The sequence below is a fragment of the Marmota monax genome, unplaced genomic scaffold (assembly GCF_021218885.2).
Source record: "Marmota monax isolate L192 unplaced genomic scaffold, Marmota_monax_Labrador192_F-V1.1 WCK01_AAM20220418_F8-fsc00020, whole genome shotgun sequence".
Classification (NCBI taxonomy): domain Eukaryota; kingdom Metazoa; phylum Chordata; class Mammalia; order Rodentia; family Sciuridae; genus Marmota; species Marmota monax.
The window spans coordinates 21,425,493-21,452,928 of NW_026692912.1; the positions used below are offsets into that span (position 1 = coordinate 21,425,493).

The 27,436-nt window shown below is 53.3% G+C and overlaps 1 protein-coding gene and 1 long non-coding RNA gene across 6 annotated transcripts in view; one reads left to right on the forward strand and one right to left on the reverse strand.

Annotated features, from left to right (window-relative positions):
- On the forward strand, positions 1-24,798 carry Miga2 (mitoguardin 2). 4 transcript variants are annotated; one of them, XM_058581832.1, is made up of 16 exons: positions 1-88; positions 2,722-2,963; positions 4,144-4,354; positions 5,865-5,977; positions 6,784-6,901; positions 7,234-7,370; positions 13,790-13,907; positions 14,559-14,659; positions 15,141-15,256; positions 16,364-16,436; positions 16,643-16,729; positions 20,650-20,748; positions 21,037-21,393; positions 21,807-21,860; positions 22,531-22,647; positions 22,879-24,798. In XM_058581832.1, exons 2-16 carry the CDS (start codon positions 2,868-2,870, stop codon positions 23,083-23,085), a joined length of 2,004 nt encoding a protein of 667 aa, XP_058437815.1. In that variant the 5' UTR covers positions 1-88; positions 2,722-2,867; the 3' UTR covers positions 23,086-24,798. The 4 variants fall into 4 exon arrangements, with proteins under 4 accessions (XP_058437815.1, XP_046307536.1, XP_058437816.1 ...); XM_046451580.1 differs by having other exon boundaries at positions 21,037-21,171; XM_058581833.1 differs by having other exon boundaries at positions 86-223.
- LOC124097232 (uncharacterized) overlaps positions 16,866-27,436 on the reverse strand; it is a 14,052-nt gene continuing 3,481 nt past the window's right edge. The window contains exons 2-3 of one of the 2 annotated variants that reach the window (XR_006853160.2): positions 24,137-24,805; positions 16,866-23,720 (exon numbers count right to left, since the gene is read on the reverse strand). This is a non-coding gene — a long non-coding RNA (uncharacterized LOC124097232). Of the gene's footprint in view, positions 23,721-24,136; positions 27,317-27,436 lie in introns of those variants that run through there. The other variant, XR_009227457.1, reaches the window with a different exon arrangement.

The window sequence follows — 27,436 nt, forward strand, 5'->3', positions numbered from 1 at the left end:
CTCGGAACCACGCCCCCTGCGGTCGCGGGTTTGGTTGCGCGGCTGCCGGGGAAGGAGACGCTGCCCTTCCTCAGCGATGGGATCCCGGGTGAGTGCCGGCCTGGCTGAGTCGACCCTACGGGCGGGCAGCGGGACAAGGTCCCAGACAGAAGCTTGCGATGCGCGTGGCTCAGCCCTGCGCAGGGAACTGGGCGGGTGCAGGTGTCCCGGCCCAGGCGGACCGGTAAGGTGCTCAGGATGGAATGAGTAGGTACTCGGGCCGAGGGAAGCGCGAGAGGGTGCCTTGCTTGGCGGTAGAACGAGAAGGTACCTGGGTCAGAGAGGAGACACCCGGGCCTGGAACGTTGCTGGTATCCGAACATAAATGCAGGTGTCCGAACCCAGACTGAGAAAGTACTCGGGATGGAAGGACCAGGTGTGCTGGCCGTGGGTGATGCTGGAGGGTGCCTGGACGAACCTCAAGGATATTCTAGGAGTAGGAGTCAAAGAGGAAGGGGCCTGGCCTAGGCAGTGCAAGATATCCGGAATGGAATGAGCACTGCTGTCTCAGTGCTTGTCTACCCAGTGCTGGGCCAGGTGGGAGTTCGGAGGTATATGGGATGGGATGAACAGAAGACTGGGCACAGGGTGGCCCAAGGGAGGGCCTGGGTTGGGGACATTCTGGGGTCAAGATGGATTAAAGGGTACCCAGGCCAGAGGCCTTTGGGGGTTGTCCAGAGCAGGGGAAGAGGACCTAGGATGGAAGGCATGGGCATCCAGGCTGAGAGTGTTGTAATGTCTGGAAGTGGAATGAGGAGGTGCTGACCCAAGATTGTAGAGCAGGAAAGAGGTGGTTGCCCAGGTGGAGCCCTGCCTTGCCCAGCGATAGGTGTCTTTGTTGGGGGGGGGGGTGTTGCCACAGGGTTTTCACTATAGTTAGGAGGTGGAGGCCTCTTTTCCTCTGGCCCTGGCTTGTGCCAGGGGGATGTATAGGTAGGTCATGAATGGACTGGATTTGGACCCTTCCCTGCAATGAGGTGGGCTTGGAAGGGAAGTTGTTACCTTCTTCTCAAGGGGGACAGCAGAGGCTATCTAGACTCTCAGGCAGACAAATACCAGGCCTCAGTGCCCCCTCTACCTGTCTGGCTCCTGGCACATGCATCCGTGCTCATCCTTATAACCCCAGGTGGGCTTCTCAGAAGCTCAGGGGCTTGAAAGTCCTTCAGGTGTGGCACAGACAAGCAGTGGAGTTGGAGAAAGCAGTGCCTGGGAAGCACCACTGCAGCCTTAGACCCCCACCCCCACCACCACCCCCACCCGCACCCCCGCCAACTGGGGATATTTGAGTGACCTCAGTGAAGTTGCTCACTTCTCAGAGCCTTACTTTCCCCATGATAACTGTGGTTATCATGAGGGTTCTGCTGTGGCTGGACTCAAACCTGTAATAAGTGCTTTGGGAAAAGTAGCTGCTGAACCTCTGATGTTCTTATCACCCCAACTCCAGGCCTGAGCCAGGCTTGGGGATGGGAGGAGGGGCTTGCAGCATGACCTGGACCAACCACTGGAGGTCACAGCTAATCGAAGCCTCCTGACAACGTGGCAGTTTCCTTAGTCCTAGAATGTCACTGTGCCATCATTCCTTGCACCCCACCTCCCAGCCTCAGAGCTGGACTGATAGGACTGTAGGTCCTTCCCACTCACTGGGGATAAGCCGTCTCTTGTGCTGGCCCAGTGATTTTGGCCACTATCCCAGGGAGACAGGGTCTGTCCTGGCCTGTGTGTTCCTTCTGCTTGAGGTCCCTTGAAGGCATCCTTAGGCTTCGTGCTGGCAGTTGGGGAACACCCTGCAGGGTCTTAGGATCTGGGCTGTGTGATCAAGGTACTTATTCCCTGGCTTTGGAAGGGAACAGTAGGATACTCTGGGAGGGTTTCAAAAGGTCCAGAGAAAGCTGCTCTTGTTCCCTGTGGTTCTTCTGGGCCTGAGCTTCCTGCTTCCTGTCAAATTTAGCAAAAGGGTTGCATTGAGCAGTCTAGAGTCCAACAGAACTTGATCCAAATCCTGACTCCCCACACCAGTATGACTTTGGACTCCTGACAGCCTCCCGAGACTCAGTTTCCTCATTGGAAGGTGGAGGCAGCACAGGCAGAAGGGTGAGTAGGTAGCATCTGCTGTGATGTTTCCCAGCAACTCGGGAGGAGGATGAGGCAGTAGGATTATGAGTTCAAGGCCAGCCTGGACAACTTAGTGAGACCCTGTTCTCTCTCACCTCCCCCCAAAAAGAAGAATTGTGACAGATCGATGAAATAACATAGATAAAGAGCTCAGCATAAAATAGCCATTGTCCTCGTCTGGGGAGTGGACCCTGCTGTCCTTTTCTGGTACAGTCCACAGAGCTTAACTTCATAGAAGGTGAAAAAGATGTGATTATTCTCAGTCTTGGGCTGAGAATTTTGTTTAGCAAGTGGCCCGGGGCTTAAAAAGGTGACCTGTCCATCTTCCAGGCCTGGGTCCTCTTTTTGGCCAGCATGCCAGAGGTGCTGCCTTCTGCTCCCAGGGCTCGAGGTGGGCAAGGGTCTGTGAGGATCTGGCTGCCCACCTGCTGCCAGGTGCAGGGTCTGGGGCCCGATTCCAGCTGGTGTTCCAGACATAGGCTTTGTCTCTCCCTGTGCTCTGAAGCCTTGTGTGGATCTCTGTGTCCATGTGTGCATATCCATGTGCTGACCTGGTTGTCTGTCTCTCAGATCTGTGGAGGGACTCTCTGGTATGAGTGTCCCTGTCTGGTTGGCGAGTGGACGGTGCCTCAGACCCGGTGGGCAACCAGCTGAAGGTGTTCTCTTGGGAAACTCTTGGCCCCACGGGCTCTCTTGCCTGGGGTGCCGGTCCTGCCATGGCGTTCCGGAGGACTGAGGGCATGTCCATGATCCAGGCTCTGGCCATGACGGTGGCGGAGATCCCTGTATTCCTGTACACAACCTTTGGGCAGGTAAGGATGGGGATGGCCCTGCCTCTTATGCTTCTGGTCCCTCAAACACTGAACTGCTCAGCCCAGGGACCCTCAGTGTCTGGGAGAGCTGGGCCCTTGTCACTGATGTCCCAACCATCAGGTGTCATCTCTGAGCAGAGTAAGAGGGACTGGGTTAGGAGTCTGGGCCCTGAGCCTGGTCTTCACATCAAGGCCATGTGAGTCCTTGACCTCAGAGCTTGTCTGCAGAAGCAGGTGGGCTGCCTCCCTGGCAGCTCAACTTTCCTGGCTGACCTGGGCTCTTTTGTTTTTTGGTACCAGGGATTGAACTCAGGAGACCTTGACCACTGAACCACATCCCAGCCCTATTTTGTATTTTATTTAGAGACAGAGTCTCCCAATTGCTTAGTGCCTCACTTTTGCTGAGGCTGGCTTTGAACTCGTGATCCTCCTGTCTCAGCCTCCTGAGCTGCTGGGATTACAGGTGTGGCCACTGCACCCAGCTGACCTGGACTCCTGGCGCTTCTTTTTTTTTTTTTTTAATAAGTTTTAGTTGCCAGTGAATTTTTTTTACTTTATTTTTTTAATTTTATGTGGTGCTGAGGATCGAATCCAGGGCCTCACACGTGCCAGGCAAGCGCTCTACCACTGACCACAGCCCCAGTCCTCTGGATGCTTCTTGAAGCCCTATCCTATGGGATGTGGTCCACCCAGCAGGCTCCCAGTCCAGCGAGCAGAGGGCGAGGGGAGAGTGAGACGCATCATCATCTTCGCAGAGTCTTTGAGAATCGAGGGCCGGCAGACCGGAGTTCCCATGCTGCCTCTGTCACTATGAGCATGTGTCTTAACCTCTGTGACTTCCATTCCTCACCTGGACAATGTGTCACCGGGATGTGACACAGCTCAAGTGCTGGTGCAGTGCCTGGTGAGAGGCGCTGTATCCCTGTGCCCTAGGTCATCCTGACTAATGACTTCAGGGATGCCTGCTGGACCCCAGGCCTCAGCTCCTTGGTGTTGGCCCTTTTTCATCTTTATATATCTGTAGTCCACTTTCAGAGAGGCTGATCAGGTCCTCTCTCCAGTAGTGACTACCTTTGTCACTTATCTGGTCAGTGCAGGGACATTAGGTGCCCAGCACCTGAGTGCTCTTGGGATAGTGTTCCCTGGGGCAATGTAACCAGCCACCCTCTCTTTCCCACAGTCTGCATTCTCACAGCTGCGGCTGACCCCAGGCCTGCGCAAGGTTCTCTTTGCCACAGCCCTCGGGACTGTGGCCTTGGCCCTAGCTGCCCACCAGCTGAAGAGGCGCCGGCGGAGGAAGAAGCAGGTTGGCCCTGAAGTTGGAGGTGAACAGCTGGGCACAGTGCCCCTGCCCATCCTTATGGCCCGGAAGGTCCCATCAGTGAAGAAAGGTAAGCTTGCAGTGGGGAAGCACTGACTTGGTCACATTCCAAGGGCCACCAGTAACTGTGGGGTCTTGGGCTAGTGCCTTCCGTCTCACAGCTAGATTCCCACCATCCAAGAGACAGGGGTAGAACCTTCTTGCAGTCATCGTAAGGGTCTAGTGGATGGTGTGCCTGATGCACATGTCCCACCAGTGGGTGGTTCCAGGGACCCTTTGGGAGCACCTGGTACAGAGGGGCGCTGGTGGGTGTGGCCGGCTGGGGGCAGTTCCCTGAGGTTCAGGGACAGGAAGGGCCTTTGGCTCTTGCTGTAGCTCCCATCCCGTGTTTTAGAAAACTGAGCCACAACTTGCCTGCGGCGATAGTCACCCTTTTCGCATAACACTTCTGAGCGTTGACATGCATATGGTCATATAATCGGCCCACAGCAATAACCTTTCTGTCATCCCCTCATCCCCCCCAGTCCCTTTGTCCTCAGCCCCTCTCCCCTACTCCTATTCCTGGCAGACGCCCATCTGTGGCTAGCTGGTATGGGTTTAGAAAACTCATGGCTCCTTGTAATCTATTAAATGAAGCTGTCTGCCACACCTGAGCATCCTATCAATCTGTTCCAGCGCCAGGTGTTCTCATAAACTTTCACCTGGAGAGAGATTCATTTTAAGAAGCCAAAGCCTCCTTCTGGGGAGAACTTTTTATTTATTTATTTATTTTTTGTACCAGAGATTGAACCCAGGGGTGCTTAACCACTGAGCCACATCTCCAGCCCTCTTTATATTTTATTTAGAGATAGGGTCTCACTAAGTTGCTTAGGGCCTGGCTAAATTGCTGTTGCTGAGGCTGGCTTTGGACTTGCAATCCTCCTGCCTTAGCCTCCTGAGCTGCTGGGATTACAGGCGTGCACCACCACATCTGGCTGGAAGAAGAATTTTCGATATAAAATTTCACAGCAAAATAAAGTTTTATCTTTATAGTTAGAAGAAGTTAACGATAGTCTTGTCACCTTGCAGTGGCCCCTGGGAGGTCTGGACCCATGTCCACACCAGCCTCTAGTCTGCTTGCACTGTGCCACCACTACCATCCCACTTCACCTTTGACCCCTTCCCTTCTTTACCCAGGGCCTCATGCATGCTAATCATGTGCTCTACCACTGAGCTACACCCCAGCCCCTACTTTTCTCACTTAAAACAAAATTTTCTATATGTTAAAAATGTTTTTGTCTTGACTCCCTCTTGGAAGGAGGAAAATTCCAAATCTTTCACATAACCAACAACACAGGGAAGCAGAGTACGGAGGCAGGGAAGTGGCCGGACCTCATCCTGAGCTCATCCCAGCAGGCCTGGGATGCTCCTCCGGGCATGGTCCTGTGCTGGATGACAGGTTAGGGCTTGAGCAGAACAGCAGGAGCCCCGTGTTCCTTGGCTCTGCTGTTACCTGACCCAGAAGGTCAGGACGTGCTCCCAGATGAGGAGTGCCAGGGAATTGGGGGGTTTCTGCATGACCTGCCTCCTGTTCCTCACAGGTTACTCCAGCCGGAGGGGACAGAGCCCCAGTAGCAAGAGCAATGACACTCTCAGTGGCATTTCCTCCATTGAGCCCAGCAAACACTCAGGCTCCTCCCACAGCCTGGCCTCGGTGAGGAGCTGGGGTGGGGATGGCCAGGGAGGGCACCCAGCACAGCCCCCACTCTGCCCTCAGGGAGCTTCTGGACTAGCAGGAAGACTGGAGAAGTTTCAATTTATTCGTGCCTTTGTTCATCCATGCATATAGGTCTTCAGAGATGGCTGCAGGCTGCAGCCACATGGGAGAAAGGTGGACAGGTGCAGAAGAGAGAGGCTGACGGCCTCTTGGGGAAGGCACTTATCTCTGAAAATACCTTTCTTCATTCTTTTCTCAGACACTGAGCAAACGCCTGCGTGGTGACAGGGACACTGCTAGGTGCTGAGGATCTAGAGATAAATAGGACAAAGGGAAGCTTGTTTTTTCCTGGAGCAGTGCTTCGGCTCCTTCACTCGTCTAGTTAATAATTCACTCAGCAAGCTCGAGCCCAGCACCACCCTGGGGACACAGGGGTGAGCAAGGGATGGTTCTTGTCCTCTGGAGCCCATAGCCTCTGGCAGGAGGGCGCAGCCAGTCCTGTGGATGAGAGACTGGCAGGTGGTGGGCACTCCTGCCTTCTGAGTCTGTCTGGTACAGCAAGGACTGGGAGCATGTTTCACAGGCAGACACTGAGTGCCAGGCGGGCCTTGGCCTGGTTCCTCCTGTGTTGGTGGCTCTGGCTGGCATCGTCAGGTGCTTGAGCTGTGGATTCAGGCCATTCTGAAAGTTGAACAGTGGCCAGGCTTGCAGGATGGTTTTGGGAGGCTGTGGGGGTGGGCTCAGAGGGGTCCTGGAAAGGGTCTGCAGAGTCCTCACTCCTTGACCTTGTGCTTGGCACCCAGATGGTGGTGGTGAACTCATCCAGTCCCACTGCTGCGTGCTCGGGACCGTGGGACATCCGAGGAATGGAGGAATCTGTGCCCGTCACCGACGGCAGTGCTGAGCGTCTCTACGCACAAGGTGCAAGCAGGAGGCTGACTCCGCCAGGGCGGGGTGGAGGAGGGCTGCCCAGAGCCGCTGGGGCTTGGGCCCTGCTCCAGGTGCTGCCCCAACCCTGCCCCAAGCCCCCCATTCAGTGATTTTCAGCCCTTTTTGGACAGGGGACAGTGTCCAGGAACAAATTTGGTCTAAGTGAAGGCCTGGAATCTGACCAACTCTGAAGAGTGGTCAGACCCAGCTCCCCAGGCATGCTAGGTTCTCCTTTTCCTGTGACCCCCTGCCTCCCTCCGTGTGCGCCCTTCTTAAGTGAGGCTCAGGAGGCGGGGCCTGACTGTCCTCCTGCCTGTGCCCAGGCATGGAGCTCTTCGAGGAGGCACTGCAGAAGTGGGAGCAGGCCCTGAGCGTGGGCCAGAGGGGGGAAGACGGCAGCACCCCCACGCCAGGGGACAGCCTCCGGAGCCCTGAGACTGCCTCTGAGGCACTGTCAGAGGTAGGTGGTCTTCCTCCACGTCTTGCCCCCGGGTCATTTGAGGTTGGTGACGTGGAACACTGGGCAGCCGCGCTGTCTGTGACTCCTTTCCTTCTTGGCCTGAAGCTTCCCATCCATGAGGGCATTATTGGGATTTATAAAACAGTCCACGATGGTGCTTGGCACAGTGCCTGGCACTTGGTAGTTCCTCAGTAAATGATTATCAGACCCCTCCTCCCAACTCTGAGAAAATGTGCATTGACGAAAGCCTGGAAGGAAATGGGCCTCCGTTCAGAGGGGATTGACTCACGGGGCCTTTTTTGTTTGTTTTTGGTACCCGGGATTGAACTCAAGGGCACTCGACCACTGAGCCACATCCCCAGCCCTATTCTGTGTACTTTTTAGAGACAGGGTCTCACTGAGTTGCTTGGCACCTCATTTTAGGTGAGGCTGGCTTTGAACTTGTGGTCCTCTTGCCTCAGCCTCCCCAGCTGCTGGGATTACAGACATGTGCCTCCGGGCGGGCTGTTTTTCTTTTCTTGGTGTATTCTTTTGGAATACTGTCTAGGTGGTTTTCTGTAGTGAATTTTTATTTTCCAATATTAGGAAAGAAAATAAAGGTGGCTGCTGCTTTTTTTGTGGGGCTGACAATTGAAGCCAGGACTTCACCCATGCTGGCCAGGACACTGCCACTGAGCCACATCTGCAGCCCCAAGGCTTCTGTTTTTCACAGTAAACATTTCTGTGAAAAGGGCACCAAACGCATGTCCCAAGATGGATGTTCACTGAAGTTAACACAAAATCCTGGAAACTACCTAAATACCTCTAGCCACTGTAAGGAGCAGGGGAAAGCTGTGTGGACGGACAGGCCCAGGGTGTGTCATTTGAATGAAAAAAATAAGCCAGAGAACTGTGTGCATAGCACTACCCTGTGTGCAATGGCTTTGAACAAGACGCACGTGTATGTGCAGTAGAGAGCACTGGTGTGTTCGTACATTTCCATTTTTCTCTGGATGCATTTACTAGGGGAGAGTTCTGAAGAGGAAGGTGGGAAAAACTTCTACTTTACTGTGCAGTACTTTTCTTTTCTTTTTGAATATTTTTAGGTTTTGTTTTGTTTGTTTTGGTGCTGGTGCTGGGGACGGAGCCCAGGGCCTTGCCATGCTTCTGTTGCTGAGCCGCACCCTCAGCCTCTCTGATTCTTATAATGTTGAACAGACCCTTATGGCAAGGTGCCGTAGTGATATCTTGGGCTGTTTTTTTTTTTTCCCCTCATGCCTTTCTGTATTGAAAAAGATAAAAAGCAAAACCAAAGGCTGGTGGGTCCCTGTCCTGCTGGAGGACAAGCAGGAGCCCTCTTTCAGGAATGGCATGATGGTATCTGCAGCCAGCCAGGAAATGGCAACAACTTGAGGCGCCAAAAACAGGGAGTTTCCAGAGACTTGGGAGATGATTGCAAGTTCAAGGTCAGGCTCGGCAATTTATCAAGACCCTCAGCAACTTAGTGAGAGCCTGTTTCAAAATAAAAAATAAAAAGGACTTGGTCTGTGGCTCCCTACTGCAGCATCCTGGCCCCAACCTTCAGTTCTAAATCAAACCAAACCAGACAGGGAGTTTAATCCAGGGACTCAGTTGCCCGGATGAGGGAGGAGCTGGAGGGATGTGGGAAGAGGTTGTGGCCCTGAGCCCAGGTCAGGGCTGTTCTATGGGAGCTGGACCCACAGGGGAACTCACGGTGAAAATGCCCACTCTTCCACCCTGCACCTCTGTGTCTCACCTGCGTCTCCCGTTGGCCAGGAGCCATCAGGTGGGGGTGCTGGCAAGCAGTTTGCAGACCTGGATTGCACCTGGCACAGCCACTCAAAGGCTAAGAGTGCACCTGCCCTCTGCCCTGACTGGGGCATGAGCTCAGAGGCCTCCTGCCATGTGGGCATGCCTGCAGGGGCCGTGGGCAGACACGAGGGCAGGGAAGTGCCTGGGGCATGGTGTAGAGGGCCCACGCTATAGCCCCTTGATGCCAGTCCATGCAGTAGATGATGGACACCTGCAGGCTCTGTCAGGGAGGGGGAGTGAGCGAGGCTGCTTTGTTTCCCAAATTATACTCATTGCTGAAGCTGCATCTTAGGATCCTGGACCTTGTACTGTTTTCCTCACTGTGAAAGCAATGGAATCCCCACTTGGAGAACAGTGAAAACCACAGAAATCCCAGAGAGGAAAACGGAGGAGCCCAGCCCCTGCCCTCGCAGCTCATGGTTGTGGTGTGGGGCGAAGGCCCTCAGCCTCCTGGCTGCTGGGCTGTCACACAGGGTGCTTGTCATTGAGCCCCCATCCTTTCCCAGGAGTAACCACTGTGGGCCCCCAAAGGCATATTTCTACACTATAATTTTTAAAACAGCTTTATCAAATAGAATTCCCATGCTATCAAATTTATACACTTTCTATAATTCAGTGGCTTTAGTAGCTTCCTGGAGTTGTCTGTCCATCATGGAAATTGCTCCCAGAACATTTTCATGAAACCCCTTGCACTTCAGCAGTCACCCCCACATTTCCTCATCCCCCAGCCCTGGACAACCGTGAGTCTCCCTTCTCCATATATAGATGTGCGTATCCTGGACTTTTTTTTTTTTTTTTAGAGAAATTTTTAATATTTATTTTTAGTTTTCGGCGGACACATCTTTGTTTGTATGTGGTGCTGAGGATCGAACCCAGCGCCCCGCGCATGCCAGGTGAGCACACTACCGCTTGAGCCACATCCCCAGCCCCCTGGACATTTTTTAAAAATCTTTATTTTATTCATTTATTTTTATGTGGTGCTGAGGACCGAACCCAGGGTCTCGCACATGTGAGGCGAGCGCTCTACCCTGAGCCATACCCCCAGCCCTATCCTGGACATTTTTATAAGTGGAATCATGAAATATGTGGTTTTCTGTGGTTGGCTTCCTTCATATGGCATTGTGCTTCCAAGATTCACTGCTGAATGACATTCCAGCATATGGATATCCATTTTATGTATCCACTTGATTGATTTTTATACATCAGTAGATGGATGTTTGGGTCATTTGCACTCTGGCTGTAGTGAGAACGCTCTATGAGCATTTATGTAGGGGTGGTATTTTTGATTTTTGGTTTTTTGTTTGTTTTGTTTTGTTTTTGTACTAGGGATTGAACCCAGGGGTGCTCTGCCACAGAGCCACATCCCCAGCCCTTTTATTTTTTGAGACGGGGTCTTGAACTTGAGATCCTCCTGCCTCAGCTTCCTGAGTAGCTGGGATTACAAGTATGTACCACCATGCCTGGCTGTTTACACTTCCTTGATAGTATCCTTTGAAGCACAAAATTTTTTTTTTTTAATTATTGGTACTGGGGATTGAACGCAGGGGTGCTTTACCACTGAGCCACATCCCTAGTCCTTTTTGTTTTATTTAGAGACAGGGTTTCACTGAGTTGCTGAGGATGGCTTTGAACTTGCAATCATCCTGCCTCAGCCTCTGAGCCACTGGGATTACAGATATGCACCACCACCCCCAACCAAAATTTTTAATTCTAAAATTCAGTTTACTTATTTTTTAATTTTATAGCTAAGAAACTTTTGCCTACTCTGAGGTCATTTTACAGCAAAGTAGTGAGCAGGCTGCTGCCAGAGCTGCTAGGCTCTTCTGGCCACACAGACGGGCCCTGGCCCTGCTATAGAACCCAGCAAAGAGGCCCATGGGTCTGTGGTCCTGTAAGCTGAGCCTGGGTCTAGCTATGCCAGGCTATAGCTGGATAATCTGGGACACTTCTTGAGTTTTTAAAATTTTTCTATTTTCTTTCTTTTCTTTTCAATACTAAGGATGGAACCCAGGGCCTTGTGTAATGTAGGCAAGTGCTCTATCACTGAGCTACAACTGCAGCCTTTTTTGGGGGCGTGGGGGGATTGAATTTAGGGGCAATCAACCACTGAGCCACATCCCCATTTTTTTTTTTTTTTTTTTAATTTAGAGACAAGTCTCACTGAGTTACTAAGTGCGTCACCATTGCTGAGGCTGGCTTTGAACTCACAATCCTCCTGCCTCAGCCTCCAGAGCCACTGGGATTACAGGCATGTGCCACTGTGCCTAGCCCGTAGCCCTTTTTTTTTAATATTTATTTTTTGGTTGTAGTTGGACACAATACCTTTATTTTATTGATTTTTATGTGGTGCTGAGGATCAAACCCAGGGCCTCACATGTGCCAGGCAAGCTCTGTACCGCTGAGCCACCACCCCAGGTACCCACAGCCCTTTTTTTCAAAAAAAAAAATATTTTTATTTGTATTTTTTAGTTGTAAATGGACACAGTTCCTTTATTTGATTTATTTATTTTTATGTGGTGCTGAAGTTTGAACCCAGTGCCTCACACGTGCTAGGCAAGCGCTCCACCACTGAGCCACAACCTCAACCCCCACCCCCCCAGCTCTTTTTAAAAGTTCTTATTTTATTTTTTGAAACAGGGTCTGGCTAAGTTCCTAGGCTGACCTGGAACTTGCGATCCTCCCACCTCGGCTTCTGGAGTCGTCACCATGCTCTGCTACCTCCTTGTATTTTCTCTGTGAATCTGGATCACAGTATCCCTGCCTTCCCAGGACACCTTGAGGCTGAACAGCGAGGTCCCTGTCCAGGGCAAGCCCAGTGACTCCCAGCCCTTCCAGCCCTTTCTCCCCAGCAGCCTCCTCCCAGGGTCCAGTTACATGCAGGGGCAGGCTCTGGTAACCTGCAGAAACACAGTAGTCGGCTGGCTCGTGTCTCTCCCTGGGCCCAGAGCGCTCAGGGTTCAAGGAGGCCTTGGAGGCCACAGGGTGCTGTGTAGCAGAAGGCAGTGTCCCAGGAAGCCTGCTCACTCCAGACCTGCACCCCCCCCACCCCCCATAGCCAAGACCCTCCTGGGCCTCTCTGCAAGCATCCCCTTGCCTCCCTCATCCTCCCACACAGCCTTCCCTCTGCTGGCCAGCCTTGTGATCTGCTGGCTACAACCCCACAGCATGGTGCTGGGGTTCTTACACTCTGCACCCCAACACCACAGTAACAGCTACATCAGTCAGCATTTTATCGCTGTGACCAAAATACCTGACACAGGCAAGTTGGAGGACAGGTTTATTTTAGCCCATAATTCCAGAGGTTTCAGTCCGTGGGCGGTGGGCCCTGTTGCTTTGGGGCTGAGGTGAGGCAGAACGTCTTGGCCGAAGGGCTTGGGAGGAAATGTACTCAGCTCATGGCAGCTGGGAGGCAAAGAGAAAGAAAAGGGGCCAGGCAAAAAATGGTCTCCCAGTGACCTACTTTTAAAAATTGGGCCCCACCTGCCATAATGCCATTGAATGGAGTCCATGAGTGGATTCTTCCACTGATGAGGTCAGAGCCCGCGCAACCCAGGCACCTCCCGAAGCCCCACCTCTGAACCTTGCTGTGTTGGGGCTGAGCCCTCAACACGTGACCTTGGGAGTCATGCCAGATCCAAGCACAGCAGCTGTTACCTGCAGTCAGGCTCTGTCCTCACAAGGCAGTGCTGCTGAGGCTCAGTGCAGTGCTTTCCCAGGCGCGTGTGGCTAGCAACAGGGAATTTCATCCCATCTCTTCTGGCTCTGAACTGCTCTCATGGTTAAAATAATAACTACAGTAATTATCATGAGAGCTGGCAGCCACGGGCTGTCACTATGGGCCAGTGTTTGTGTGAAGTGTTTTGCATACTTTTTCTCATTGAAGTTTTTCCCCAAACTCTGGGAGATGGGCACACTCATTTCCACTGACAGATAATGAGAAGCTCAAAATGGGAAAATTATTTGCCAAGGGTCACACAGTTTGGAACTGGTGCCAAGATCCACACCCAGGTGTGTTTGGCTGCAGAACAGCACTGTTCAGTAGAAAGCCCCATGTTAAAATTTTGTAGAGACCATATTAAAAAGCCAAAAAAGCCAGGCATGGTGGCACTCACCTGTAATCCCAGCAGCTCAGGACATTGAGGCAGGATTGCAAGTTCAAGTGCAGCCTCAACATCTTATTGAGACCCAGGGGATGTAACGGAGTGATAAAGCACCCCAGGGTTCAATCCAATATTCAAAAAAAACAAAGGCAAAAACAAATTTTAAGTTTAATTTTAATGATATGCTTTATATCACTTGGTGTATCCAAATTTTGATCATTTCGGCCTGTAGATGACCTAAAAGACTGCTGAGATATTTTGCATTTCCTTTTGGCTCTAAGTGAGGGATCCATTGTGCATGTGTACGTAGGGATGTCTGTTGGGACTGGCCACATTTCAAGTGCCCATGGCCCTGGTGTCTCCTGTCATGGGCAGCAGGTCCAGAGCTCGTGCTCTTGGTGCCAGGCCCCAGTGCCTTCTCCCCTTTCTCCAGGGGCTGGATGGGGCAAGAGGCCCTTCACTGGGGAGGTGGCAGGCGTGCGTTGATGGTCACGGCTTTCCTCACAGCCAGAGTCACAGCGCAGGGAATTTGCGGAGAAGCTGGAGTCCTTGCTGCACCGGGCCTACCACCTGCAGGAGGAGTTTGGCTCCACCTTCCCCTCGGATAGCATGCTGCTGGACCTTGGTGAGGGGGCCATAGAGCAGCTATGGGGCTGAGGGTGGGGGATGGAGGTATAGAGGAGCCAGAGAACCAGGGGGCCCCTTCGGTGCCTTAGACAGCTCCTGACTCCCGGGGCCCACTGGGGGTCTGGCTTCATGCACCCAGTCCTTGTTGCGTAGATGAGGAGCTGAGGCACCCTTTCAGCAGGGCCAGTAGAGCAAGTGAGGCCCCAGGAGCCCCTGGCCAGTGTACCTGTGCAGCCCTTGGGAGCAGGCCTTGGGGCCTGTGTCAGCATGTTCCTGAGCTCTGAGACCTTTGGGAGGCTGAGTGGCTGAGTGCCTTTGAAGGACCAGAGCCTTCTACACTTGAGCAGGCAGAGATGGGATGCCAGGAGTGGCCACTGCCTCCCTCAGGCCGAGTTCCAGCCTGTCAGAGGGGAAGAATCTTGCCCAGGACTGCACAGTAAACTGAGTACTTTCCTGCAGAGCTGAGGGGCCACCAGACCTCAAGTCCAGTGGTGTGACCATGGCAAGTCCCCTTGGCAGCTTGGTGTCCACACCTACCAGGCCCAGGGAAGACACTGGAGGCCAGGAGGGCTCAGTTGCTGATCCCTGTGCCCAGATTCCTTTCAGCCCCGAGAGGGGCCTCAGTTCAGCCCTCTCACTGCTCTTTCAGAGAGGACCCTCATGCTGCCCCTCACCGAGGGCTCGCTGCGTCTGCGGGCTGACGACGAGGAGAGCCTGACTTCGGAGGACTCCTTCTTCTCAGCCACTGAGGTAACTGGGGCAGGGAACCAAGCAGGCTGGGCAGCCCAAAGCTCCCTGGAGGCCAGCCTGGGAGCACTGGGCTGTGGGAATGTGAGGCACTTCCTCCAGCTGGAGCTGAACTTCGCAGAAGCAGAGTGTCGCTCCCTGGGGACTCTGAATTGCTGAGGACTGGGCCTGAGATGCTAGGCATCATGGCTAGAGAGGAGGCCCACCCGGGGCTCTGGCCCCTACTCATCTGTCGTGGGGTTGGTGCTTGGCATTAGCCTCCTGTGTGGCCTCCAGTGTTGGGCACACACATGTCCTTGCCTGGGACAGGAGGACTTGAAGCCAAGCCTCCATCTGATGGACCAGTGTTCCCTCTGATATGCTCTGAGAGGGGCAGTGGTCAGACCCCTCGGGAGCCTCTGCCGGCAGAAGGGTAGGCAGGCGCCCTCGCCTCGTGGAGTGTTGCTCGCTGGCTCCCTCAACCCCTCCTGTGTCTCTTCCCCAGCTCTTGGAGTCCCTGCAGGTGGGGGACTACCCGATCCCACTATCCAGGCCTGCTGCTGCCTACGAGGAGGCCCTGCAACTGGTGAAAGATGGGAAGGTGCCCTGTCGCAGCCTCAGGTGAGGGTACAAGGAGGGCACAGGAGGCAGTGGGCGAAACCCACTGCGTGGAGCTGGTGGAGGAGCTGCTCGTGGCTTCTGCCCCTGCTGAGGGAGACCTGGCTGGTCTTGAACGAAGTCCAGCAGGTCTGCTAAATGACAGCTGCAGGGCTGGGGCTCGGGCTCAAAGGTAGAGTGCTTGCCCCGCATGTGAGGGGCCCTGGCTTCGAGCCTCAGCACCATGTAAAAGTAAATAAAGTATTATGTAAAAAAATTTAAAAAACCAAAAGTTACAGTAATTAATAGTTAACCATTGTTCTGAGTTCTCAAATGGTCCATCCCAGCAGCACAGTGGACACAGTCCTACACCATGTCCTGACAACCCTTGGTAGTAGAGGTTAAGAACCCAGGCTTTGGGGACAGAGCCCTGGCTTCTGTCCAGGTTCTGTCCTTTGTAGTGTTTGGGCCTGAGCAGGTCTGTCCCTTCTCATCCTGCTTTTGTTTGTGCTTATATTTCGGTCTCTTTGCCATCAGAGAGTTAGCTTTTCTGTATAGTATAAAACTCAAATTTTCCTAAGGCTTGCAAATTCATGTATTTAAAAGTCCACTGATCAGGGCTGGGCTGGGGAGTAGCTCAGTTGGTGGAGTGCCTGCCTTGCATGCACAAAGCCCTGGGTTTGATCCCTAGCACCACACACACACACACACACACACACACACACACACACACAAAGTTCACTGATCAAAAATGGTTGAAAGTTCTGGTTGAATCTGTGGTGATCTGGACAAAGGGCAGCTGCAGCAGGTGGAAACCCCCTGCCCGATGTGCTGCCCTCTGGGAGCAATTTGACCATTTTGGTCCTTTGCCAGTGATGGCTGAGGGCTGGTTGTGGCCTAAAGGAGGCCAAGGTCAGCCCAGCCACCGTGATGAGGAGGCTGGCCTCTCCTCAGAGACCATCCGTCAAACCTCTGCCTCAGGCTGTGGGAGGCTGAGGCCTACAGGGAGGCGTCACAGTGCCAGGTGAGGCTGGCAAAGCTTCCCGCTTCCCACTCCCCACCCGAGTGCGCCCTGTCCCCCACTCGACTTTGCTGAGCAGGCAAGTGTGACACTATCTGTCCTCCCCTCAGGACGGAGCTGCTGGGCTGCTACAGTGACCAGGACTTCCTGGCCAAGCTGCATTGTGTGCGGCAGGCCTTTGAGGTAGGTGTGGTCCAGGGCCTCTTGGGGAGGGTGGAGCCAAGGATGAGGGGCAGTGTGGCCATGTGGTGTGCACATGGCTTCCATCTTGGCCAGAGCGGCCCTGTGCAGGATACCTCCTGGGCAGATGGGATCTCCTGCCCAGCCCATTGTACTGCCTCCTCCATGGGCAAAGGGGCCCCAGCAGCTCTCCCTTCCTCATCCTGTAGGGGCTCCTGGAAGACCAGAGTAACCAGCTGTTCTTCGGAGAGGTCGGCCGGCAGATGGTGACAGGCCTGATGACCAAGGCTGAGAAGGTAGCCAGGGTGGGGTTTGTTTTTTTTTTTTCAGAAAACAATTTAAAACCAAGCAGAGGAGCTTTGACTTCATCCTGTGGGCATTGGAGGAAGGGCTGAGGTTTGACTCCCTGTGCCAATTTTGAAAAACAAAAAATCTGTATTGCTTTTTATTTCAGATTCCAACATAGTACAGTTTTACAAAACTTACCAATTATAAAACACAAACTGTAAAAGGTTCCCCGCACCCTCTCTGCCCAAGTGGACCCCTGCTGCCCAAGGGAAATGTGAGCCTGTCTATGGTTGGGAACGTGCCCCTTCTGCCGGCTTCTGTGGAGGTTGTTCACCCCTGGACACTGCTGTCTGGTTTCCCAGCCTTAGGACCCTCCCAACCGCCTGCAGCTTTGCTGTGTGATCTAAGGGCTTAGCTCACCCATGGAGGCACCTCAGGCCCTGGGGTGACAGTTACTGACTGTACAGCAGTCCACATCACGGACAGCGCTACTTTAGTTCTCCTCACTCAGGTCCCTGTGGTATCATGAAGTCTCTGTCCATGGTCTTGGCAGGAAGTTTTGAAGGCCGGCAGAGCTTGCCAGTTTGCCCTCGGCAAGGCCTGGACACTTATATTCCCATGAGATATTAGTAATCTTTCTATTCTTTGTATTTTATCCATTGCTTTATGGCTCTTTGGTTATGGGTGAGGTTGCATAATTTCTCGTGTTTATTGGCCACTTGTGGGTTTTTTGTTGTTTCTTTAACGAATTGGAGCAAAGTTTTGGAACAGGCCTTTTCCCGAGTGCTCTGCCCACATGCTGGAGAAGCGATTCTGAAGTCCATATGTGCCCTCATTCTCCATTTCTGAACACCCTTCATTCCTGCTGCCTGCCATGTGCAGCCTGAGCTCTGTTCTGTGGTGGCCTCACCCTGGCCAGAGCGAAGGTCCCAGGGCTTCCAGTGCACAGCAGGCCCTCTGCCTGATCTGGGCCTTCCCCTGCGCTGGTCCCTGTGTGCCTAGCACACTGTTCCTTAATTCTTTTTTCTTCTTTTTTCTACTGCATAAGATTGTTTTTATTGACAGCTGGGTCTTTACATTTGAATGTTAATTTTTCATCTGTTTATTTCTAGGAGCTAGAACCACATTATCCAGCCAATTCTTTTTTACTTCAGCAATTTTATGTGAAATATACATAGAAGCATGTGAAAAAGTATGTGTAGGACTTAATGAATAAAAAGATGAGGGTTCACTCTGGCTGTGGTGGCTTCAGTGCCCTGCATCCTGCTCAAGCCCTGTCCTCCTCCCGTCTCAGTGAAGCCCACGAGGTTCAGGGCAAGTGCTCCTTGAACATTCATGTTGGCTGGGTGGCCACCTCCAGCACCTACCACTTACCTAGCAGTGAGCGCTTTACTTGCATTTCTTTACTCGCAATTGCTTCTTGGAGCCTACTGCAGCTCCTGTGTGGCAGAGGGGACGGTCTGGACTCTGAGCAGGTTAGGCGTGCAGCGGGGCTTTGCACCCAGGTGGGCCTGGTCTATCCTGTGCCTGTGGCCTGCTCTTTGTGGCATCCCCAGGAGGACAAGTGAATGAGTGAACAAAGGCTGAGCAGGTGCCAGGAGCGGGGCAGACCAGCCCCTCTGGGGCATGCCTCCGTCCAGCCTCTGCCCCGGGCAGGACTTGGGCTTTGTTGTCATTAAGAAGTGCAAGAGGCTGTCTGGCAGCTCCCGAGCGCCACAGCCTGTGCTGAGCTGTGTGACTACAGCAGGAGCCAACGTGGCCCCATCAGGGCCCCCAGACAGGTGGCCAGGGCCAGGCCATCTGAGAAGATACTGGCCCTATGGGGCGTGGCCAGGCCCTGGAGTTACAGCATCAGGCTTCTTCCTCACCGTGTGTCAATGGGCCAGTCCCAGAAACCTCCGGGTCATTGTATGTGAGTGGGTCCCTGTGTGTGAGCGGGCATGCCCCATGTCAGACCTGCTCAGCTGGCTTAGAAGTGTCAAGGGTCAGTTACCTTCCTCCTTGACATTGATATTGAGGGTCATTGGTCATTTGTAGGTAAGGACATAAGGCTCTGGGGGTGCCCGGACAGCCCAGGGCCATCTCTAAAATTCTCTTTCAAACTTAATAAAAACAGTGGGGTGGTATGGTGCATGCCTGATGAGCCCAGGTGCTCGAGACCAGCCTAGGCCACAGTGATAATAATAATAAGTAAAATGATAATAAGTAAGTAAATAAAGAAATAAAATTGTAAATTGTAGGGCTGGGGATGTAGCTCAGTGGTAGAGCACTTACTGAGCATGTGACTTGCTTAATATATAATTAACATATATATACACACACACATATATATATGTATCTATCTATATAATATCGTGTATATGTATGTGTGTGTGTGTGTATATATAAAGTTAATTAAGGATAAAAAAAATTAAAAGTGATGATAGCCAGGCACAGTGGTGCACACCTGTAATCCCAGCAACTCAGGAGCCTGAGGCAGGAGGATCATGAGTTCAAAGCCAACCTCAGCAACTTAGTGAGGCCCTAAGCAACTCAGCCCTGTCTCTAAGATCCGCCTCTAAATAAAATATAAAAAAGGGCTGGTGATGTAGCTCAGTGGTTGAGCACTCCTGGGTTCAGTCCTCAGTACCAATAAATAAATAAATGGTTAAAAAGTTGATGGGTGGATGCTCTTTGTAGGAAAAACTAAGGGGAAAAAAAAAAAAAAAAAGCCAGGTGCCATGGCGCATGCCTGTAATCCCAGTGGCCTAGGAGGCTGAGACAGAAAGATTGCAAGTTCAAAGCCAGCTTCAGCAACTTAGTAAGGCCCTAAGCAATTCCCTATCTCAAAACTTAAAAATGGGCTGGGGATCTGGGGGCGTGGCTCAGTGGTAAAGTGCTCCTGGGTTCAATGGGGGGGGGGGCACAAAAGAAACCAAAAAGAACAAAGTAAAAACTGTCTCTGATTCTACCCTGTTCACAGTTTGATGAATATCCACCTGTTGTCCCCTTTTGCCCATGGTCTTTATAAATGTCATCAACCTGTTATCCTGCCTGGCTCTTTAGAGCATCACCTAAAGTGGGCATAACTCCTGATGGGGAGTCAGCCATGCTTAGAGCAGACCCTGGTACTTCCTGTCTCTGCGCAGACCCACGTCAGCAAACTGCATCGAGAGGCTGACTGAACCACAGGGTCTCAGAGTGAAGGTGCACGGTAGAGCTGAGGGTCTTCGTTCTTAGTAGCGTTAGCAGTCTTTTTTTTTTTTTTTTTTTTAATATTTTTTCAGTTGTAGTTGGACACAATACTTTTATTTTATTTATTTATCTTATATGGTGCTGAGGATTGAACCCAGCGCCTCACACATGTTAGGCGAGCGCTCTGCCCCTGAGCCACAATCTCAGCCCCAACATTAGCAGTCTTTTTGATTGATTGATTGATTTTGCTGTGCTGGGGATGGAATCCAGGGCCATGCACACACTAGGCAAGCACTCTGCCACTGAGTCATGCCCCAGCCCTGCATTAGTCTTAGACTCTGTATTGAACACTTAGGTGTCAGGCACTGGATTGATTGTCTTAGAGGCAGGAGTTCACCAGTTCCCCCAGAACAGCCTTATGAATGTGGGCTGTAGCTTCTCGTCTCACCTCTGAGGCCCAAGGTCAAAATTTGGATCATACACCACCTGACTAAAGCTCAGGTTCTCGTGCCTCCCTTGAGTCAGGTTGTGCTGTGCCTGTGCACATCTGGAAGGCAGCAGGTGCTCCCTGGTTCTCTGGAGAGGCCCACTGCAGCAGGCAGTAGATGCTTCCTCACCTGGTCTTCCCTAGGTCAAGGCCCCATCCCTGCCTTGGCATGTCCCCATCCACAGGCCAGCCTGTCCCTGTGGATCTCATCCAGCTGGGGCTTGGGGCCTCTCCCACAACCAAAACAGGCTGTGCTTCTCCCTACAGAGCCCCAAAGGCTTCCTGGAGAGCTATGAGGAGATGCTGAGCTATGCTCTGCGGCCTGAGACCTGGGCCACCACTCGGCTGGAGCTGGAGGGCCGTGGGGTGAGTTGGTCTGTGCTCAACTTCCTGGGCTCCTCTGTACCTGAGATCCTTGGGGGTGGGGGAAGGGTATGCCAACTTCTGCCTCTCTTCCAAGCAGCTGAGATGACACCATTACTGCTCAGAGCCCTGGTTCCTGCCCTGCCCCAGGCACAGGCATGAGGGAGGTGGCCTCTGTTGCAGGGCAAGGGAAAGATATATACACCCTCCACATGTCACATCCAGGCTCCTTCTGGCTTCAGCCTTGCTGTGTGCACAGTGGCTCTGAGTCCAGCCCTGAACTCCCCGCAGGTGGTTTGCATGAGCTTCTTCGACATCGTGCTTGACTTCATCCTCATGGATGCCTTCGAGGATCTGGAGAATCCCCCATCCTCAGTGCTTGCTGTCTTGCGAAACCGTTGGCTGTCAGACAGCTTCAAGGAGACGGTGGGCCACTGTCCCACCCCAAACCTCACATCACAAGATCCTGGAACTCACCTGACCCCTTCTCATGCCATCACTGCTTCGGGCACCAGGGCTGGGCACCTGCCCATCAGTTTCTGGGCCTGCGGTTTCTTCCTGGGCACCCTAGAACTGCCTTTCACTGGGTCCAGCACCAGGAGCGAGCCCGGCCTTTCTGCAGCGTGGATCCCCAGCTCTGCTCACTCGGTGCTGGCATTACTTCCACCCAATAGTGATACATCCTATTAAGTGAAAATAGGAGGAAACAACCAAAACAAGAAGAAATGAGGCACAGAGTAGGAGAGAGTCTGCTGGACCACAGGGACTCTTCAGCAGTCACTGTGATTCCCCCAACCACCAGATGGGATGGGGGCTTCATCCTGGCCATTTTCTATGGGAGGAAACCCAGGCTCAAGGAGAGCAGCACCTAGTTCAGGGCCCCTTGCAGTCAAGGCTAAATTCCTGAGTTAGGGGAAAGAATCTAGAGCTCAGGACTGAGCCCCATCTTCCTCCCTGGGGTGGGGTGAGCTGGGGATAAGGGATTAGAAACCAGGCAGGGTGGGTAGGGGCTCTGGGGTTGGCCTTATTCTGACACCGAGGTGGGTCCATCTCTGCTCTAGGCCCTGGCCACTGCTTGCTGGTCGGTCCTGAAAGCCAAGAGGAGGCTCCTGATGGTGAGTGGCCACACAGTCACCAGGGAGCCTAGTACCAGACCTGGTTCTCAGGCGAGATGGGTGGGAAACACTGGTGCAGGGAGGTCTCCCGAGTCCCCAGACTCTGCTGCACCTTTGGCCTTTCTCATCTCCTGCACTGGCCACCTTTCCTGCCCTCACCCCTCCGTTGGCCTGGAGCTCCCCATGGTCATTTTGGTCCTTTTTGTCTCACCCCCCAGGGCCCAGCACAGAGTAGCCATTAGGAAGTGTCCAGGGACTCGCCATAGGGGAAGGGACATCCTGGGAGGGCTGTGCACAGGGTGGGCTGGCGGGTCAAGGCAGAATGCCCAGGGAGCAGGCAGAGCCCCTCCTCCCACGCAGCACGCTGGTGACAGCCGGCTGCATTCTCTTAGCTGCCGTCCATGCTCACTTTGCCCTCTGGGCTCTGCTGCCCAGCTGGTACCAGCTGCCACTGCCAGTGCTCTGGGCACTTCCTTGCTGGGGCCTCCGGAGCCCCGCCTCATGCAGTTCCCACAGCAGTCTCCTGTCCCAGTGAGGAATGGCTGTGAAGTACCCATTGCTTGCCCAGGGCCACCTAGCCACCATGTAACCACCCTCAGATGCCCCCCAGGACCTGGGGGCGCTCACCCTCCCTGACCACAGTGCGCTTCCTTAACTGTCGCCCTGACAGGTGCCCGATGGCTTCATCTCCCATTTCTACTCCGTATCGGAGCACGTTAGTCCCGTCCTGGCCTTTGGCTTCCTTGGACCCAAGCCCCAGCTCGCTGAAGTCTGTGCTTTCTTCAAGGTACACAGCAGCACCCCTCTTTCCATGCCCCTGGCACAGGAGCCCTGGAGGGGCCAGCAGTGCAGAGAGGGCCTGGACCTGCTCCCAGAGGAAGGGCCAGGGGCAGCAACAGGAGAGTAGCCCAAGGGTGGGAGAGGGTGGGTTGGAGCCCTGGTGATCGGGAAGGGGACCTAATGGGTTTCGAGGACATCGTTGAAGGGCCCAGGCCCAACACCAGCCCTGTGCCCCCAGCACCAGATTGTGCAGTACCTGAGGGACATGTTTGACCTGGACAATGTGCGCTACACATCGGTGCCAGCGCTGGCGGATGACATCCTGCAACTGTCCCGGCGCCGCAGCGAGATCCTTCTGGGATACCTGGGGACACCAATGACCAGCAGCATTGGCCTGAATGGGGCACTGCCCCGAGAGAACCGGCCCCTGGCAGAGCCGCAGTAGTGGCAGGCATAGGCTGGAGGGGAGGTGGCTGGCTGGCCTCGCTCATGCAGATGGGAGAGAAGGTGACCCTCCCTCCTTTTGGGTTGGCACTCAAGGGCCAGGGTGGCCAGGGCAGTTGCCTCTGAGCTTGCCCCACCCCCCTCATCTGGGAATCCCCAAAGCTCAGAGAGCAAGTTTCCCTGGACAGGGCTGGAGGCATGGAGAGGCCCACCTGACTGCCCTCAGCTGTCTCTGAGGAAGGGTCCCTGGGAGAGGGTGGCATCGTGGAGACCTGGGACAGGAAAAGCCAAAGTCCTATGAGTGTGGGGCCCCAGAAGCTCTGACTACGCTAGGGCTGTCCACAGGTGGGCTCTGAGGGGGGAGGTAGAGGTGGGAGCGGCACGGCCTCGTGGTGAGCATCACGGAGTCCTGAGCTACAGCACCCTGCACCTGTGTGGCCGGTCTCAGGACCCAGGTGTCCTCTGGTCAGTCCAGAAGGCCCCACCCTGCCTGCCTCCTGCAAGAGTTTGCAAGTGTGCACAGGGGTGGGGGACAGCACCTAGTGGCAAAGGTCTGGGTCATCCAGAGGTTGACAGAAGGCTGGGCTGCAGCTCAGGGGTATGGTGTTTGCAAGGCCCTGGGTTCCATCCCCAGCGCTGCCAAAAAAAAAAAAAAAAATTGTTTTTTCCAGGACAGAGGTGGGCCTGCTCCCCCTGGCAGGGACTGGCCCTGACAAACCTGAGCACCAACCCAGGATACTGTCCCCCCATGTGCCCCTACCCTGCCAAAGACTGTCATTTCTCCTTCCACCTCTGCCACCACCAAAGATGGAGCAGGTGGTGCTGGGTGCTCCGGGCTCCTCCCACCTCCCCTGGGAAGCCAGGAATTCCCTGAGTGGTGCTAGGCTGGAGTTGGGGGTGCTGACCAGGGGTACTTGGGACCATCACCTGTGCTGCCATCAATAGCCCCAGGAGTGAGGGGCCGGGGACCATGGTGGGGGATGTCAGAAGATGAACACGGCTGGACCAGATCCCCCACCCTCATGGGGACAAGAAACTACCTGGCATTGTACCTTCAACACGACGCACAGACGCTCCAGGAGCTGACTAAGGAAGTGGAGCCCGCCTCAGGGCAGGCACCACCCGCTGCTCCTGTGGGGATCCTGCTAGCATCTGTCCCAGCAGCTGCCAGGGCTCTGCCAGCCCTTCAGACTTGCGGCTCTGCCAGTGTTTTGCCTGAGCTGGAAAATTTTATTTATTGCCTTAACAGTTTATTTGGAGTTTCTGCCCCTTCCAGGTTCTGAGACCTTTAGAGAAACAGACTCCTGGCTTCCCAGGCTGGAGCCAGAGCACTGGCCCTGGGACCAGGTCCCTATCCCTGGAATGGGAAGAGCTGCTGGGTGGGGAGGGCACACCCAGAAGGGGGGACGGGTGAAGGGTGATGCTGGGCATGCCTGTCCTCTCTGAACCTGGTCCCCAGACTGGAGGACCCATGGGCACTAGTGTGGCTCTGGCCTGACCCCCTCCTGGCCCTCCATCCTCACATTCCCTCTTTTGCACTTACCCTGCGCTGTGAATGTACGCCTGGGCGCTCGCTGCCCCGGTCACTGGAAGTGGCGTTCTCACCTGATCTTTGTTTACACGCCGTGCACTTGGCCTGCTTCCAGCTTCTGTATGGTGCAGCGTGTGGTGGAGCCTGTGCGTTGACCGCGAGTCCAATAAATGACGGACACCATCTCCTCCTGCACTGACATGGGGATGGGGTGGCTCTTTGCTTCTTGGCCAAAGCAGGGGACAAAGAGCGGGAGAAACCCCTCGCTGAACAGGACTACTGGTCCTGGGCAGTGCTGCGCTCACAGGCAGGCGGGAGGCGGGCGCCTTGGGCGTGCACTCGCCTCAGCGCTATGGCAGGAAGGCCACTTCCGGGCCTTAGTTTCCAGGTCTGCAAGCTGTAGGCACTGGGCAGGGGGCCCACAGGCTTCCAGGCTCAGTTTCTCTGACTGCACTAGGAGAGCCCGGCAGGGGCAGGGAGACTCGCGGGGGCAGGGGGGGGCGGTGCAGATCCAGCCTGCCATGTCTTCAGCTACTTCATGGACATCTGAAAATCACAAGCTGTTAAGTCTCAGCAACGTGGGAGGCTGAGGTAGGAGGAACAAAATTCAAGGCCAACTTGGGCAACTTAACAAGGTCTTGCCTTGAAATTAAAAAGTGGGCTGGGTGCCAGCAGTGGTAGCATAGCACATGCCTATAATCCCAGCACTCAGGAGGCTGAGGCAGGGGGATGGCAAGTAGGCTCAGCAATTGAGCAAGACCTAAGCAACTACCAAAATTAAAAAGTGGCAGGGTGTGGTGGTGCTGGGAACATAGCTCTGTGATAGAGTGCTTGCCTAGCATGCAAGAAGCCCTGGATTTGATCTCCAGTTTTTAAAAAAACAAGAATTCAAATGTTACAGAAAAGTTTTGGGGGGAACCTTTGAAGTCTGGGGTTAAAGCTGCTATTGTGGCTCAGTGGTACAATGCTTGCCTAGCATGTGTGAGGCACTGGGTTCAATCCTTGGCACCACTTATAAATAAAACAAAGGTACTGTTTTCATCTACAACCACACACACACACAATGTCGGGTTGTAGCTCAGTAGTGGAACACCTGCTTAGCATGCACAAAGCCCTGGGTTCAATTCCTGACCCTGCAAAACAAAACAAAGCCTATAAAGAACACCCCTAAAACTAATATTAGTATTTAGTACTTAGCTATAGTATTTCCTGTATGTATTTTCCAATTCCTTGCTGTGTGGGTGTGGTCCTTGGGATTGAACCCAGAATCTCTCACATGCTAGGCAAGCACTGTATCCCTGAGCTCCCTCCCTAGCCTTTCCTATTTTATTTTCAGATAGGATCTCGCTCACTTGCCCAGGTTGGCCTTCAACTTGAGGTCCTCCTGCCTCAGCCTCCTGAGTAAGAGGGATTCCAGGTGTGCACCACCACAGCTAGCTTCTTTTCCAAAATATTTTTAGTTTTCAGATGTGAACTTCACCCATGAATACTTGAAGCAGGTAGTTCATAAGGTAATTCTTCTCCAGCAAGACCCGCACACCAAAGTCACACCTAAACTATTAGTGATTCTCTAGTGTGTTTCTTGGTTTGTTTTAAACAATTTTGTAAAGGTGTAATTTGCAAACGATAAAATGTACTTGCTGTAATGATTGTTGGTACTTTACTAAAAATAGGTGTGTATCCACTACCACACACAACGTCAGCACATTGCCATCACGTTGAAAAGACCCCTTGTGCTTGTTTGCAGAATGTCCCCCAGGCCACCACCAACCTCTATTCTATACTTGCCTTTTCTATAAATGGAATCACACATTATGTGATCTTTGGTTTCTACCTTTTTTGGCTAGAATACTTTGAGCTTTACTTGCTCTATAGCATGGATCAGTATTTTAATTTTTGGTACCAGGGATTGAGCCCAGGGATGTTTACATTTTATTATGAGACAGGATCTTGCTGAATTGCTTATGGGGCCTCACTAAGTTGTTGAGGCTGACCTTGACCTCACAATCCTCCTGCCTCAGCCTCCTGAGCCTCTGGGATGATCACCACACCTGGCCAGTATTTTCTTTGTTGCTGCAGACCATTCTGGAATTGATTTTCTCCCTGCTTGTTCAATACCTCTATGAACTCATGGGTTTTTAATTATTTGATATGATGCAGTCACAATCATTCCTCTAATACTTAAAACAGTCACACGCTTAGCCACTGGGAGCTTCTTGGAATAGCTGCCAGGTCATTTGGACACCCTCCCATCAGTCTTTGAGTCCTTCCACAGAACACAGCATGGTGCTGCAGGAAGCTCAGCAGCTCACCTCTAGACTCAAAGGCGGCTGTCTGGTACCACCTGGGCCCAGCTGAGTCACCAGCTGCATGAGTGACCCACCAGAACTGCCCAGTGGAGCCCAGGCAAGAACTCAGACCCACAGTGCAGAGCAGTGGTTTTCAGCACAGGTTTGGGGAAGGGTGCTGTGGACAGTAGGTAACTGTGCCCAGTCCCCTCACTAATGGTAGGGAGATCTGGAGGGAAGTGGTGCTGGCCAGCCATGGCAGCTGTGGGATGGACATCTAGGTCTCCTGAGCCCAACCTAGAACTCCAGGCCCCTTACCTTGGCATGGCACTCCCATGGCCATAAGCAGCTAGCAATGAGCCATCTAATCCCACCCCTTCCCAGCCTTTGCTCAGGTGGTCATAGAGGACAATGGTCATAAGATCCTGCAGGACAGGGGCTGGGGATGTGGCTCAAGCGGTAGCGTGCTGGCCTGGCATGCATGTGGCCTGGGTTCGATCCTCAGCACCACATACCAACAAAGATGTTGTGTC

Coding starts and splice junctions, on each gene's coding strand:
- Miga2 (XM_058581832.1), top strand. CDS start 2,868: ATGGCGTTCCGGAGGACTGAGGGCATGTCCATGATCCAGGCTCTGGCC. Junction 5,978..6,783: donor CCTCCCACAGCCTGGCCTCG/GTGAGGAGCTGG, acceptor CTTGGCACCCAG/ATGGTGGTGGTGAACTCATC. Junction 16,730..20,649: donor TGATGACCAAGGCTGAGAAG/GTAGCCAGGGTG, acceptor TTCTCCCTACAG/AGCCCCAAAGGCTTCCTGGA.